Genomic DNA, 11850 nt, shown 5'->3' with positions numbered 1-11850 from the left:
TTTTCTGTTTATTTAATACCTTTGCATTGTCAGAATTTAGCAATGTTCCTATTCTGTCAAATTTACCCTCCTTGGTTTATATAATTTATAACCCACCCTGACAGCAATGGTTTAGACTCACAATTAGATCTTGAGCATTTTATTGGTAGAGATATAATGTCTTTGTAGTGTTATGAATATGCATTGGTTAGATAATGAAGTAAATATAAAATGATGCAAGTCATGTTTTCACATTATGTTTCATGTAAGCACAGAAGACATCATACATTTGCATGATTTGAATGCATTTTAGTTTCATATGATGTCTTTGTAGTGTTATGAATATGTATTGGTTGCAATCCATTTCTTTGCAGCAATGTGCCATGTCAGTCAGTCATGGAGGGAATCTCCTATTGGCCTGCCTATCCTGATCTACTCGCTCACCTCGTTGGTCAGCATATCCTTGGCTCTGCTTCCCACAGCTGCTCCACTCTTCAAGGACACGCCCTTTGCAGCCATATGGAATGCACCTGTGTGCAAGGACCCTAGCATCTCTTTGGATTTTTCTGCATTCCAGGCAGTGACTACACCAACCAGCAAACCTGATCAGTTTCTTTTCCTGTTCTACACTGATCGTCTTGGGCTATACCCCTACATAGACACTTCCACCGGGGAACAGTATAATGGAGGTATTCCCCAGAAGGGGAACCTGGCAGCTAGCCTCGAGAAATCCGTCAGTGACATAAACCAATACATTGCTGAGTCCATCGCTGGCTTGTCTGTAATTGATTGGGAGTCTTGGGATCCATTGTGGGTAAGAAACTGGGGCTCCTTCATAATCTATCAGCATCAGTCCATTCAGTATGCCAAAGAGAAAAAACCATCACTATCCTCTGCTAAGGCTGTCACTGTCGCCAAACAGCAGTTTCAAGAAGCGGCCCGTGCTTACATGGAACAGACAATACAGCAGGGAATTAAAATGCGCCCAAAATACCTCTGGGGCTACTACCTGTTTCCAGATTGTTACAACTATGGCTGGGATGAACCAGGGTACACAGGAGAATGCTCAGAGTCTGTTAAATATCTTAATAATGAACTCCTTTGGCTTTGGGAATCCAGCACAGCTTTATATCCTTCTGCATACTTGTCAGTCAGCCAGAGAGAAAAACCCAGCACAGCTCTTTATGTCAGAGGTCGAGTGCAGGAGGCTGTGAGGGTGTCTTCTCTCCCAAGACAAAACTACACTGACCCCATTTTTGTCTACCTCCGCCCTGTGTTCCGTGATCAGAAAAATGCCTACCTGGGTGAGGTGAGATTGTACATTAATATCTGATAAGCCAAATCACACTTGAGAATTGTACTTATCTGGTTTTGTATTTACAGATAAAAACAATGAGCTAATGCCAGTATGAGGTAATTTTTGTCCCTGTATATTTCTGCTCCTCTTCAGGCAGATCTAGTGAGCACTATTGGAGAGAGTGCAGCTTTAGGTGCATCAGGGACTGTACTCTGGGGAGCAAGTGCTGATTTTCACAACAAGGTAATGTCAAATATTCAACAAATTCAACTATTTGTTATTTCAGTTTGTGTGAGATGAAAATTATATTAATGTTTCAATAATTGTTTTCTTCAGTACAGAGAATATTTACATTTACTTTTACATTTTCGGCATTTAGCAGACGCTCTTATCCAGAGCGACTTACAAAGTGCTTTGCTTCTGATCACAGAATACATCCTAGGTAATAGTACGGATAGGCCAGAATTCAAGACACCATTGAGTCAGACTACTACTAAACTACAGGAGTGAATATCATTACCTAGTGTTTTGCAAGTTAGACGTTTGCCAAGAAGCACAAATAACCATAGACAGACATACAATTTAAGAGCAACGGCAAGTGGTATTAGCCGAGTTAGTGCTCTGGTAAGAACTCAACAAACAGGTGAGTCTTCAGTCTACGCTTAAAGATAGCAATAGACTCTGCAGTCCTAGCAGCTAATGGAAGATTGTTCCACCGTCTTGGAGCCAGGACGAATAATAGTCTGGAGCTTTTTCTTCCATGAGACTTTATACATGGAGTTTCGAGTCGAGCCAAGCTTGAGGTTGAGTGTTCGCTGTACAGATTGGCTTTTTACCATGGACATCATGTAGGGAGGGGCCAGTCCATTTTTGGCTTTGTAAGCAAGCATCAGGGTTTTATATCTGATGTGTGCTGCTACTGGAAGCCAGTGAAGAGAGCGTAGCAGAGGAGTCACATGTGAGAACTTGGGTAGATTGAAGACCAGTCGTGCTGTAGCATTCTGAATTAGTTGTAGAGGTCTGATGACCCGTAGAGGAAGACCTGCAAGTAGAGGATTGCAGTAGTCCAGCTTAGAGATTACTAGAGACTGCTCAAGCACTTGAGTAGCTTCCTGTGTAAGGAAGGGTCGTATTCTCCGTATGTTGCAGAGGAGAAATCTGCAGGATCTGGTCAGCTTTGAAACACGTGTTGAGAAGGACAACTCGTTGTCCAACGTTACACCCAGGCTTCGAGCAGTTTCTGATGGTGTTAACAAGATGTTCTCAAAGGAGACTGTGAGGTCATTGTGTGGGTTTGGAATGTACAGAAGCTCAGTTTTGCTAGGGTTGAGCTTCAAGTGGTGAGTAGTCATCCATGAAGCAATATCTGCCAAGCATGCCGAGATACTCCTAAAGACCTGGGTGTCAGAATGAGGGAAGGAAAGAATTAGCTGGGTGTCCTCAGCATAGCAATGATAATAGATACCATGAGACAAAATAATGTCACCAAGGGAATGAGTATATAAAGAGAAGAGGGGCTAGGACTGAGCCTTGGGGGACTCCAGTGGAAAGTTTACATGGATTAGATGTAGATCCTCTCCATGATACCTGATAGGAACGGTCTTCAAGATATGACTGGAATCATTTCCAAGCAGAGCCAGTCACACCGAGGCTAAAAAGAACAGAGAGGAGGATGCTGTGGTTGACAGTGTCAAAGGCTGCAGAAAGATCTAGAAGAATTAAAACTGATGATAGCTTATTAGCCTTGGCAGCATGGAGCTTCTCGGTCACTGCTTTGAGGGCAGTGTCTGTTGAGTGTGCCCGTTTGAAGCCAGACTCATTAGGATCATGGAGTTAGTTCTGGGTGAGGAAGAGAGATAATTGGTCACAGACTGCTCGCTCCAGAGTTTTTGATAGAAAAGAAAAGAAGTGAAGTCTGTAGTTGTTCATGTCAGAGGTGTCAAGTGTTGCTTTTTTCAGGATTGGTACCACTCTTGCCATCTTGAACACGGTAGGCACATGACCCGAAACTAAGGAGTTGTTGATGATTGCTGAGATGAATGGAAGGAGTTCTCTTGACATATTCTGGAAAAGAGTGGAAGGAATTGGATCCAGTGGGCATGTAGTAGGATTGCTAGACGTTAGAAGGTGATGTATGTTGTCTGAGGAGAGAGGGGAGAAAGAAGCCAAGGAGTTGAGTGTTGGGTTAGGGGTACTAGTAGGAAGGGTGGGAACTGGGGAGAAGGACTGACGGACTGCTGCAATCTTCTCTTCAAAGAAGATGACAAAATCCTCAAAAGTGAGAGAGGATGGAGGAGGGGGTGAGGGAGGGTTAAGGAGAGAAGAAAAAATACTGAATAGCTTGCGTGGATTGGATGCAGATGATTCAAATTTCTTTCTGTAGTAGGCTGACTTTGCTGATGTGACTTCCAGTGAGAACTTTGAAAGGAGAGATTGATATGAGCGGGCGACTTCTCTTCCCCCTCCTCTCTGCAGTTAATAGATCTCTCCTTTGGCTGTGAAGCACTTCAGTTAGCCAGGGGGAGGGTAGAACAGATCTCTTAATCCTGGGGGAGGGAGGACACAGAAGATTGATGGATGAAGAGAGCATAGAGAGGAAAGTATTAGTAATTGTGTACAGCGAGAGAGGACAGACAAATTTGATGAGGAAGGGAGGACAAAATAGTGGTAGCAAGGGTTGAGGGATTGATGGAACGCAAACTTGGGTGAAAGTAAGAAGAATGTACAGGGGAAGTGTGAGTGGAAATGACAGGGAGGGGGAAAGAAAAGGATAAAATGTGATGGTCTGACAGGTGGAGTGGGGTGACTGATGTCCGATGTTCCAGTGTCTCGTGTAAAGACCAGAAGAATAGTGGGGTAGGATACAGTGATAGCATGGAACTCAAAAGAAGAAATTGAAAGAGCTGAAAAGGAGAGTTGGGTGAAACGCCACTCTGGAGATAAAAGTAGACCTGTGCCACCTCCCCTTCCAAGGTGTCGTGGGGAATGAGTGAATGAGAAGGCAGAGGACAGAGCAGCTGAAGTTGCAGAGTTCTCTGGAGTGATCCAGGTTTCAGTCAGAGCCAAGAAGTGTAGCGAATGGAGGGATGCAAGAGCTGAGATGAAGTCAGCCTTCTGGACAGTAGATTGGCAATTCCAGAGTCCTCCAGTCACTGTGATTGGAGTTTGTAGTGAACATTGTGGGTAAATTAGGTTCTTGGTGTTGCAATGGCTATGATGGTATCTATGAGGTCTGTGAGATACATGCACAGGAATTGGCAGACACATTGTGGAATAAAACAAGCTTTTATGAATACTAGCAGGGAAAGAAAATGGCAGAATAAGTTGAGACTTAGCTAGGTTCAGTGTCTATGGAGGAAAGTAGATGAATCAAAGAGCGTAGAAAGTTACTGCATACCGCTGTAGCAGAGTTGTCCTAATTTATCTGTTTTAGTCAGTGCTGTATCCACCCCTTAATTCACACCTTGGACCAGGGCGAAACTACACCTGGAGTGACTAATTACAGCCAATAACAGCTAACAAGCAACAAGGTTATGATAAGAAGCCTAGAATCTACCAGAATCTGAGGCAATAGTAATTAACCTCAAGTCGTACCTTAACCAATCACAGGATGTATAATTTGTTAAGTCTGATGCACTTTCTGCCATTCTCACCGCTGTGTGCTGAATAGCTGAACCGGAGCGGAGTTGCGCATGCGCAGGTGAGTTTCTCTACCGGTAATAAGCAAATGCACACGGTATGATAATCGTGCATTTTAATACAGTGGTATACCGTGAAACCGGTTACCACTGCAACCCTAATGCACATTCACATTCAACAGGTCCAACAATAAGTGACAAAGAACATGGATGAGACACTTCATTTAAGTAACTAAATGAAAAGTTTTATTTGACTCTCTCTCTCTCTCTCTCCCTCTCCCTCTCTTTCTCTCCCTCTCTCTCCTACACTGCAGGACTTATGTGAAGCACTGTCCACCTACTTGCGCTCCACCCTTAACCGATATATAGCCAATGTAACTGCAGCTGCAAAGCTCTGCAGTATCACCCTGTGTCAGAGAAATGGACGCTGTGTCCGCAAGAACCCCAGCTCTAACGTCTACCTGCACCTGAACCCAAATAACTTCAAAATTCAGAAGCGTAATAGGAAATATGTGGCTATTGGTGTGCCTTCTCCAACTGACCTTAATATCTTTACAGATGAGTTTATCTGTCAGTGCTATGTGGGTCAGGAATGCTCTACAAGCATGCCCATTTCAGTTTCCAAAACTCAAATGGTTATTGAAGTGTAAATTAAGTCATATTGCATGACAAAGTAAAAGGTTACAATCAATAAATATTACGATAATTGCTTTTAAGTAACATTCAAAATTTTCACGAGATTTTAGACCTTTAGTCTTTTAGACCTCAAATGGAATTTCCAATGTTGAATTTGTGTTTTTGCATTTTAACAATTTGACACTAGTGACACTTTAGAACTAGCAGAGGAAGAGATGCCTAGCTCTGCTTCATAAGGAATTGCTGAAAAATTCTTAATTTACTAATAAGAAACAATGGAGACGTCTAAACATTTAACTGGGTCATTTTTAAGAATTGTTCTTTAATGTACAATAAAAAAAACTTTACATTGCGTAATGATCTACTTGTGCTTTTGTGTATATTCATATATGTGTATATTCATGTATTTGGCCATATTCATATTTACTATATTCATGAAAATATGTATGTTCTCATATTGACTGACAACATACCAAACAAGCGTACATGTTAATGATGAGCAAAACAAGACACAGGTGCAGAACACATGGCAAATTTTATTCTTACTAGTAAAATGGGCAGTCATGGCCTGGCGGTTAGGGAACTGGTCTTGTGACCGGAGGGTCGTGGGCAGTGGCGTGCACACGGACACCAGGTGGTGCTAAAGCACCACCAACTCTGCCCTTTATCAACGAAAGTGCCCTTTTGAAACTTCGGTTTTTTTTATTTTTATTTTTTATTATTTTACTGAGGTCGGTTTGAAATGATCTTTTGAAAACCTGAGCGATTAAAAACAATGCCCTAAAATGAGCCACTACCTCGCACATGCCCAACCTCTCTCTTCCTTTAACACCAGATGCGCAATTCAGTTCAGCGAGTGGAAGGAAGCGTCTTCAGCACAGCACGCACGGTCACAGATAGACTTCTTCTCCCGTGCCCCACCAGCCAGGTCACATACACATCAAGTCAAATCTACCGTTTGCCCTCTAAGCCCAACGTGAAATCATTTTCTTGTGCAGTAAAATATCTCATACAGCACCAAACTACTAAGCATTTTTAGCCGACTGGTCACCTGATAAACTAGTCGCTTTAGCCCAAACCAATGATAGATAACGTGAGGATGACCACATACAAAAAATTAAGGTAGAGTTTGCAAATCTATGTGTTAAGCTGAACGTACTGTTGTATAGGTTTTGTTAGGCAACATAAATTAACACATTCATTTGTGAAAGAAGAAACGGGAAGTTCCCCATTACCTGTGAAAAATGCCCATCTGCATTCGTGTAATGAAAACACTCAGTAGCCTATAACTCCTTCTCCTACTTTTTGGTCTTTTTACTGTCAACGCGTCATGAGTCGCCCGCGGGCTTGTTTTAAAAATAGCTCACTATAGTGCCATGCACCAAACTGCTGCATCGTTTATGTTTTTGCTACTATTATAGATTGTCCGCGGTTGCTAACAGTCTTTCCACTTAGCAATTGACACTCGCACACGCCACCCCCCCCCCCACCCCCGCTCAACAACTTTCATTCGATGCGTATTGATGCGTATTAATCTGGTAGTCCTCCGCAATAATTGGTATCCAAGAAGTAGCTCCCAGTTTCAAAAAGGTTGGTGACCTCTGATTTAGCAGTTAGTTACAAAATGGAAACTGTAGGGTTTCAATTACAGTATAAAAGGTGTAAAGAATTCAGGAATAAATATTATCAAGAAAATTTTTTTTAAAGGTGCTTCAAGTAAGCAAAGATTCAATCATAAACTGGTAGAATTTATGATTTAATTTTAATTTCAAAATGTACAAAATTCATTAAACTACATACAGTTGGAATCAAAAATATCCAACCCCCCAAAGATTTTAAGGATTTAAGTTTTTTTCAAATAGCAAGATTCTGCTTTGGATGACTTCTTTATGAGTTGAGTGATACATAAAATCAGAGCAGTATATTTTGTTAAGATAGCCATGTCACAATTATTCAACCCTTATATAATATTGTTGTTTTTAAAGCTTTCTGACAGGTTTTATGGACTAAAGTGGAGTTGAAACATAACTAAGCCTATGAGAACTCTATAATGATCCTTCATTTGCTTCAGCTGTGATGCATATATTAATCCCACCCATGAAGGAATTCAAGGTGAGTTGCAATCATGGGAAAAATGGAGCTTCCACAAAAGCTGAGAGAAGAGATTATTTCATCGCACCTAAAGGGCCTTGGGTATAAGATTTCCAAAAAATATAACATCCCAAGAGACACCATTGGGAGCATTATAAGGAAGTTTAAAACTTGTAGAACAGCTGTAAACCTGGCCGTGGAAGAAAGCCCAACATTTCATCAAGGGCCCTTAGCAACTTCAGTCAGGACAACTAAGAAAAACCTCTGTGTGAGTGCAAGACACCTATAGGATGACCTGATGAAGGCTGGAACAAGTGCTTCAGTAGCAACTGTAAGACATACGCTGAATAAAAGAGGACTTCATGGCCAGACTCCACTCTTAACCACAAGGAACATCAAAAGTCAACTAGAATATGCCAGGAGGAATTTGGATAAGGCTACAGAGTTTTGGGAGACAGTTCTATGGACTGATGAAACCAAACTGGAACTGTTTGTACATATGAACCAATGGTATGCCTGGCATGCGAAAGGCCAGGCTTATGACCAGAAGAATACCATCCCCACAGTCAAGTCTGGAGATGGGTCAATGATGATGTGGGGCTGTTCTGCAGCAGGAACTGGCAATCTTGATTGTGTACCTGGCATCATGGATTCTCAGAAACACCAGGCTATTTTAAAGAGGAATGTGATGCCATCTGTTGACAAATTAAACCTTGGGACCCTCCAGCAAGACAATGATCCCAAGCAAACCTCCAAGTCAACCAAAGCTTAGTTGAGAAAAATATCCTGGAATGTCCTGCAGTGGCCTTCTCGGTCCCCAGATCTAAACCCAATTGAAAATTGTTGGTGGGATTTAAAGAAGGCAGTTGCAGCACGGAAGCCATCAAACATCACTGAACTAGAGGCTTTTGCACATGAAGAATGGGCCAAGATTCCAATTGAGAGGTGTAAGAAGCTTGTTAATACTTACCAAAAACCTTTGTTGGAAGTTATAAAAGCTAAAGGATGCTCCACAAAGTATTGAAGCAGGAGGTTGAATAATAGTGCAGATGCATATGTGTACAGAGTGTTACATTTTTCATTTGAACTTCAAAGTTGTCAACTTATGTTGTCAAAATAACTCAAATATGTATACTGTTTGTTGTTTAATGAGGTATTTTGTCATTTATTGTCATTGTCTTTCATTCAAATGTCTACAATGTCTTTGGAGGTGAGGGGGTTGAATATTTCTGATTGCAACTGTATATATATCAGGTAATAGAGCTCTGATTTTCCCTTGTTACCATTTAGCAGTGTTCCTATTTTGTAAAATTTACCATCTTTGGTAGCTTTTAGCATTTATAACCCACCCTGATGGAAATGGTTATGAGTCAGAATCAGACCTTGGGGATTTTATTAGTTGAGTTGAGGACTCCTGGGAACAGCAAAAGACTGGCAAGTTACTCTGCAGGGCCTACAGTCTCCAAGGCATCACAGGGGCATGTAAGAGGAGAGCCATCTGTTCATCGACAGAGGCCGCTGAGAAAGCGTCTCGATGGCTGTGGATCCAGTGGGACAAGGCGTGGATTAGGGCTTCTTGGACACAGGCCAGGAACTGATCAATCCTGGTTGGTTCGCCTGGGTGAAGGGGTCTGAAGTTGAAAGACCCAAAAACTCCCTGTGACCCCAGGTACTATCACTGATGATGGGTCCAAGATTCTGCATCAGAAGATGTATTTAAACAACCGAGATATAATGTCTCTGTAGTGCTATATGGTTCTGAACACACTTGCTATCCACTTATTTTAGGTTGCAGCAATGTGCCATGTCAGTCATGGAGGGAATCTCCTATTGGCCTGCATATCCTGATCTACTCACTCACCTCGTTGGTCAGCATATCCTTCGCTCTGCCTCCCACAACTGCTCCACTCTTCAAGGATACACCCTTTGCAGCCTTATGGAATGCACCTGTGTGTACGAGGTGCATGACCTTTTCTGCATTCCACGCATTGACCACACCAGTCAGCACACCTGATCAGTTTCTTTGCATTTTCTACTCCAATCGGTTTGGGTTATACCCCAACATAGATAGCTCCATTGGGAAACAGTATAATGGAGGTTTTCCCCAGAAGGGGAACCTGACAGCCAGCCTCGAGAAATCCTTCAGTGACATAAACAACTACATTGCTGAGTTCACTCCCGGTTTGACTGTTATTGATTGGGAGTTTTGGCATCCACTGTGGGAAAGCAAGTGGGACTCCTTAGAAATCTATCGGAATTTGTCCATTCAGTATGCCAAAGAGAAAGACCCATCACTATCCTCTGGTAAGGCTGTCACTGTTGCCAAACAGCAGTTTCAAGAAGCATCCCATGCTTACATGGAACAGACAATACAGCTGGGAATTAAAATGCGCCGAAAGTACCTTTGGGGCTACTACCTGTTTCCAGGTATTAGCCAACAACTATGGCTGGAATGAACCAGGGTACACAGGAGAATGCCCAGAGTCTGCTAAACGTCTTAATAATGAACTCCTTTGGCTTTGGGAATCCAGCACAGCCCTATATCCTTCTGCATACTTGTCAGTCAGCCAGAGAAAAAAGCACAGCACAGCTCTTTATATCAGAGGTCGAGTGGAGGAGGCTGTGAGGGTGTCTACTCTCCCAAGACAAAACTACACTGTCCCCATTTATGTCTACCTCCGCCCTGTGTTCCGTGATCAGAACAATGCCTACCTGGGTGAGGTGAGATTGTAGATTAATATCCGATAAGCCAAATCACACCTGAGAATTGTACTTATCTGGTTTTGTATTTACAGATAACTACAATTAGCTAATGCCTGTATGAGGTAATTTTTGTCCCTGTATTTTTCTGCTCCTCTTCAGGCAGACCTAGTGAGCACTATTGGAGAGAGAGTGCAGCTTTAGGTGCATCAAGGGCTGTACTCTGGGGAGCAAGTGCTGACTTTCACAACAAGGTAATGTCAAATATTCAACATGTTATGCGTGGGTTTCCTCGGGGGTCTCCGGTTTCCTCCCACAGATATGGAGGTTAGGTAAATTGGCAGTCCCTGACAAATTCTCCCTGAGTGTGTCTGTGTCTCTTCAACTGTTCAATAAAAGCAGTTGTCTCAGTATCTGTGCCTGAATGTGTGTGCTTGTATGCCCAGTGGTGGATGGTGCTCTGTTGGTCTCTATGGTTGTCTTCCACAGCTTCTGTGGAAGTTCTTGATGAAAGTCTAGATGAAGAGTCCTGTTGATGTTATCTAGCCTCAGGCAAGAGTAATGGTCTGATTTACTTTGACAATTGCCAATTTGTGATGGCTAGATGACTGTTTTGTCAGAACATCTACAAAACAGCAGGTCATGTACCAAGTCATTCAAGGAAGTATAACTGGTGAACCAGTCACACGGTCGTGGGCACACAAGGATAATTGATGTGCACGTGGAGCAAAGACCTCCCTCTTCCCAAAGAAGAGCTACTGTTGAAAATGTTGGCTGGCTATGATAGAACAGTATCAGAACACAGTGAATTGCAGTTTGCAGTGTATGTAGACTATGCTGACCCCTGTCTACCACTGAAAGTGCCTACATGTCATGTTCAGAGGAATGTGGACAGTCAAGTGTGAGTATGTACCTGGGGATAATATAGCACCAGGATCCACTATTGGAAAAAGGCAAGTCAGCAGTGGCAGCATGAGTTTTGGGCAATGTTCTGCATGGAAATGTAACGTCCTGCCATTTATCTGGATGTTCCTTGACATGCACAACCTGTCTAAAATGTGTTGCAGACCAAGTACACCCCTTCATTGCAATGATATTTCTTAATGGTAATACTAAACTGCAAAATGTATTCAGGGATGGATTGAGTAACATGACAGCAAAGGTGTTGCCTTGGCTTTCAAATTCTTTAGATCTCTTGGGGACAGATCATCCATTGCTCTGACACAGGGTGATACTGCAGAGTTTTGCAGCTGCAGTTACGTTGGCTATATATGGGTTAAGGGTGGAGGGCAAGTAGTGTGTGATTCTATCATGTATGATTCTATCATGTCAGTATGGACCAGACTTTACTTTCCAGACAAGTACCGTTCTCCTGGCAATCGCTCAACCCAGACTCGTCCATCAGATGGAGAAGCGTGATTCATCACTCCAGAGAACGTGCCTCCACTGCTCTAGAGTCCTGTGGCGGCGTGCTTTACACCACTGCATTCAACGCTTTGCATTGCACTT

General features: G+C 42.6%; 1 protein-coding gene and 1 pseudogene across 1 annotated transcript; both read left to right on the top strand.

The window, feature by feature from the left end:
- The first annotated feature begins 218 nt into the window (after window positions 1-218).
- On the top strand, window positions 219-5835 carry LOC143515209 (hyaluronidase PH-20-like). Its single transcript, XM_077007296.1, has 3 exons — window positions 219-1288; window positions 1430-1519; window positions 5229-5835. The coding sequence occupies exons 1-3, from the start codon at window positions 356-358 to the stop codon at window positions 5562-5564; spliced, it is 1359 nt and encodes a 452-aa protein (XP_076863411.1). The 5' UTR covers window positions 219-355; the 3' UTR covers window positions 5565-5835.
- Window positions 5836-9000: 3165 nt separating this feature from the next.
- LOC143513962 (hyaluronidase PH-20-like) lies at window positions 9001-10860 on the top strand (annotated as a pseudogene).
- The last annotated feature ends 990 nt before the right edge of the window (window positions 10861-11850 follow it).

This window comes from Brachyhypopomus gauderio, chromosome 5 (genome assembly GCF_052324685.1).
Source record: "Brachyhypopomus gauderio isolate BG-103 chromosome 5, BGAUD_0.2, whole genome shotgun sequence".
NCBI classification, from domain to species: domain Eukaryota; kingdom Metazoa; phylum Chordata; class Actinopteri; order Gymnotiformes; family Hypopomidae; genus Brachyhypopomus; species Brachyhypopomus gauderio.
The sequence above is the reverse complement of the archived record's forward strand: the minus strand, read 5'-3'. Positions and strand labels throughout refer to the sequence as shown.

Excerpts from the sequence above, each read along its gene's own strand:
- LOC143515209 (XM_077007296.1), top strand. The coding sequence starts at position 356 with ATGTGCCATGTCAGTCAGTCATGGAGGGAATCTCCTATTGGCCTGCCT. Across the intron at positions 1,289-1,429 it reads AAAATGCCTACCTGGGTGAG|GCAGATCTAGTGAGCACTAT; the intron begins GTGAGATTGTAC and ends GCTCCTCTTCAG. Across the intron at positions 1,520-5,228 it reads GTGCTGATTTTCACAACAAG|GACTTATGTGAAGCACTGTC; the intron begins GTAATGTCAAAT and ends CCTACACTGCAG.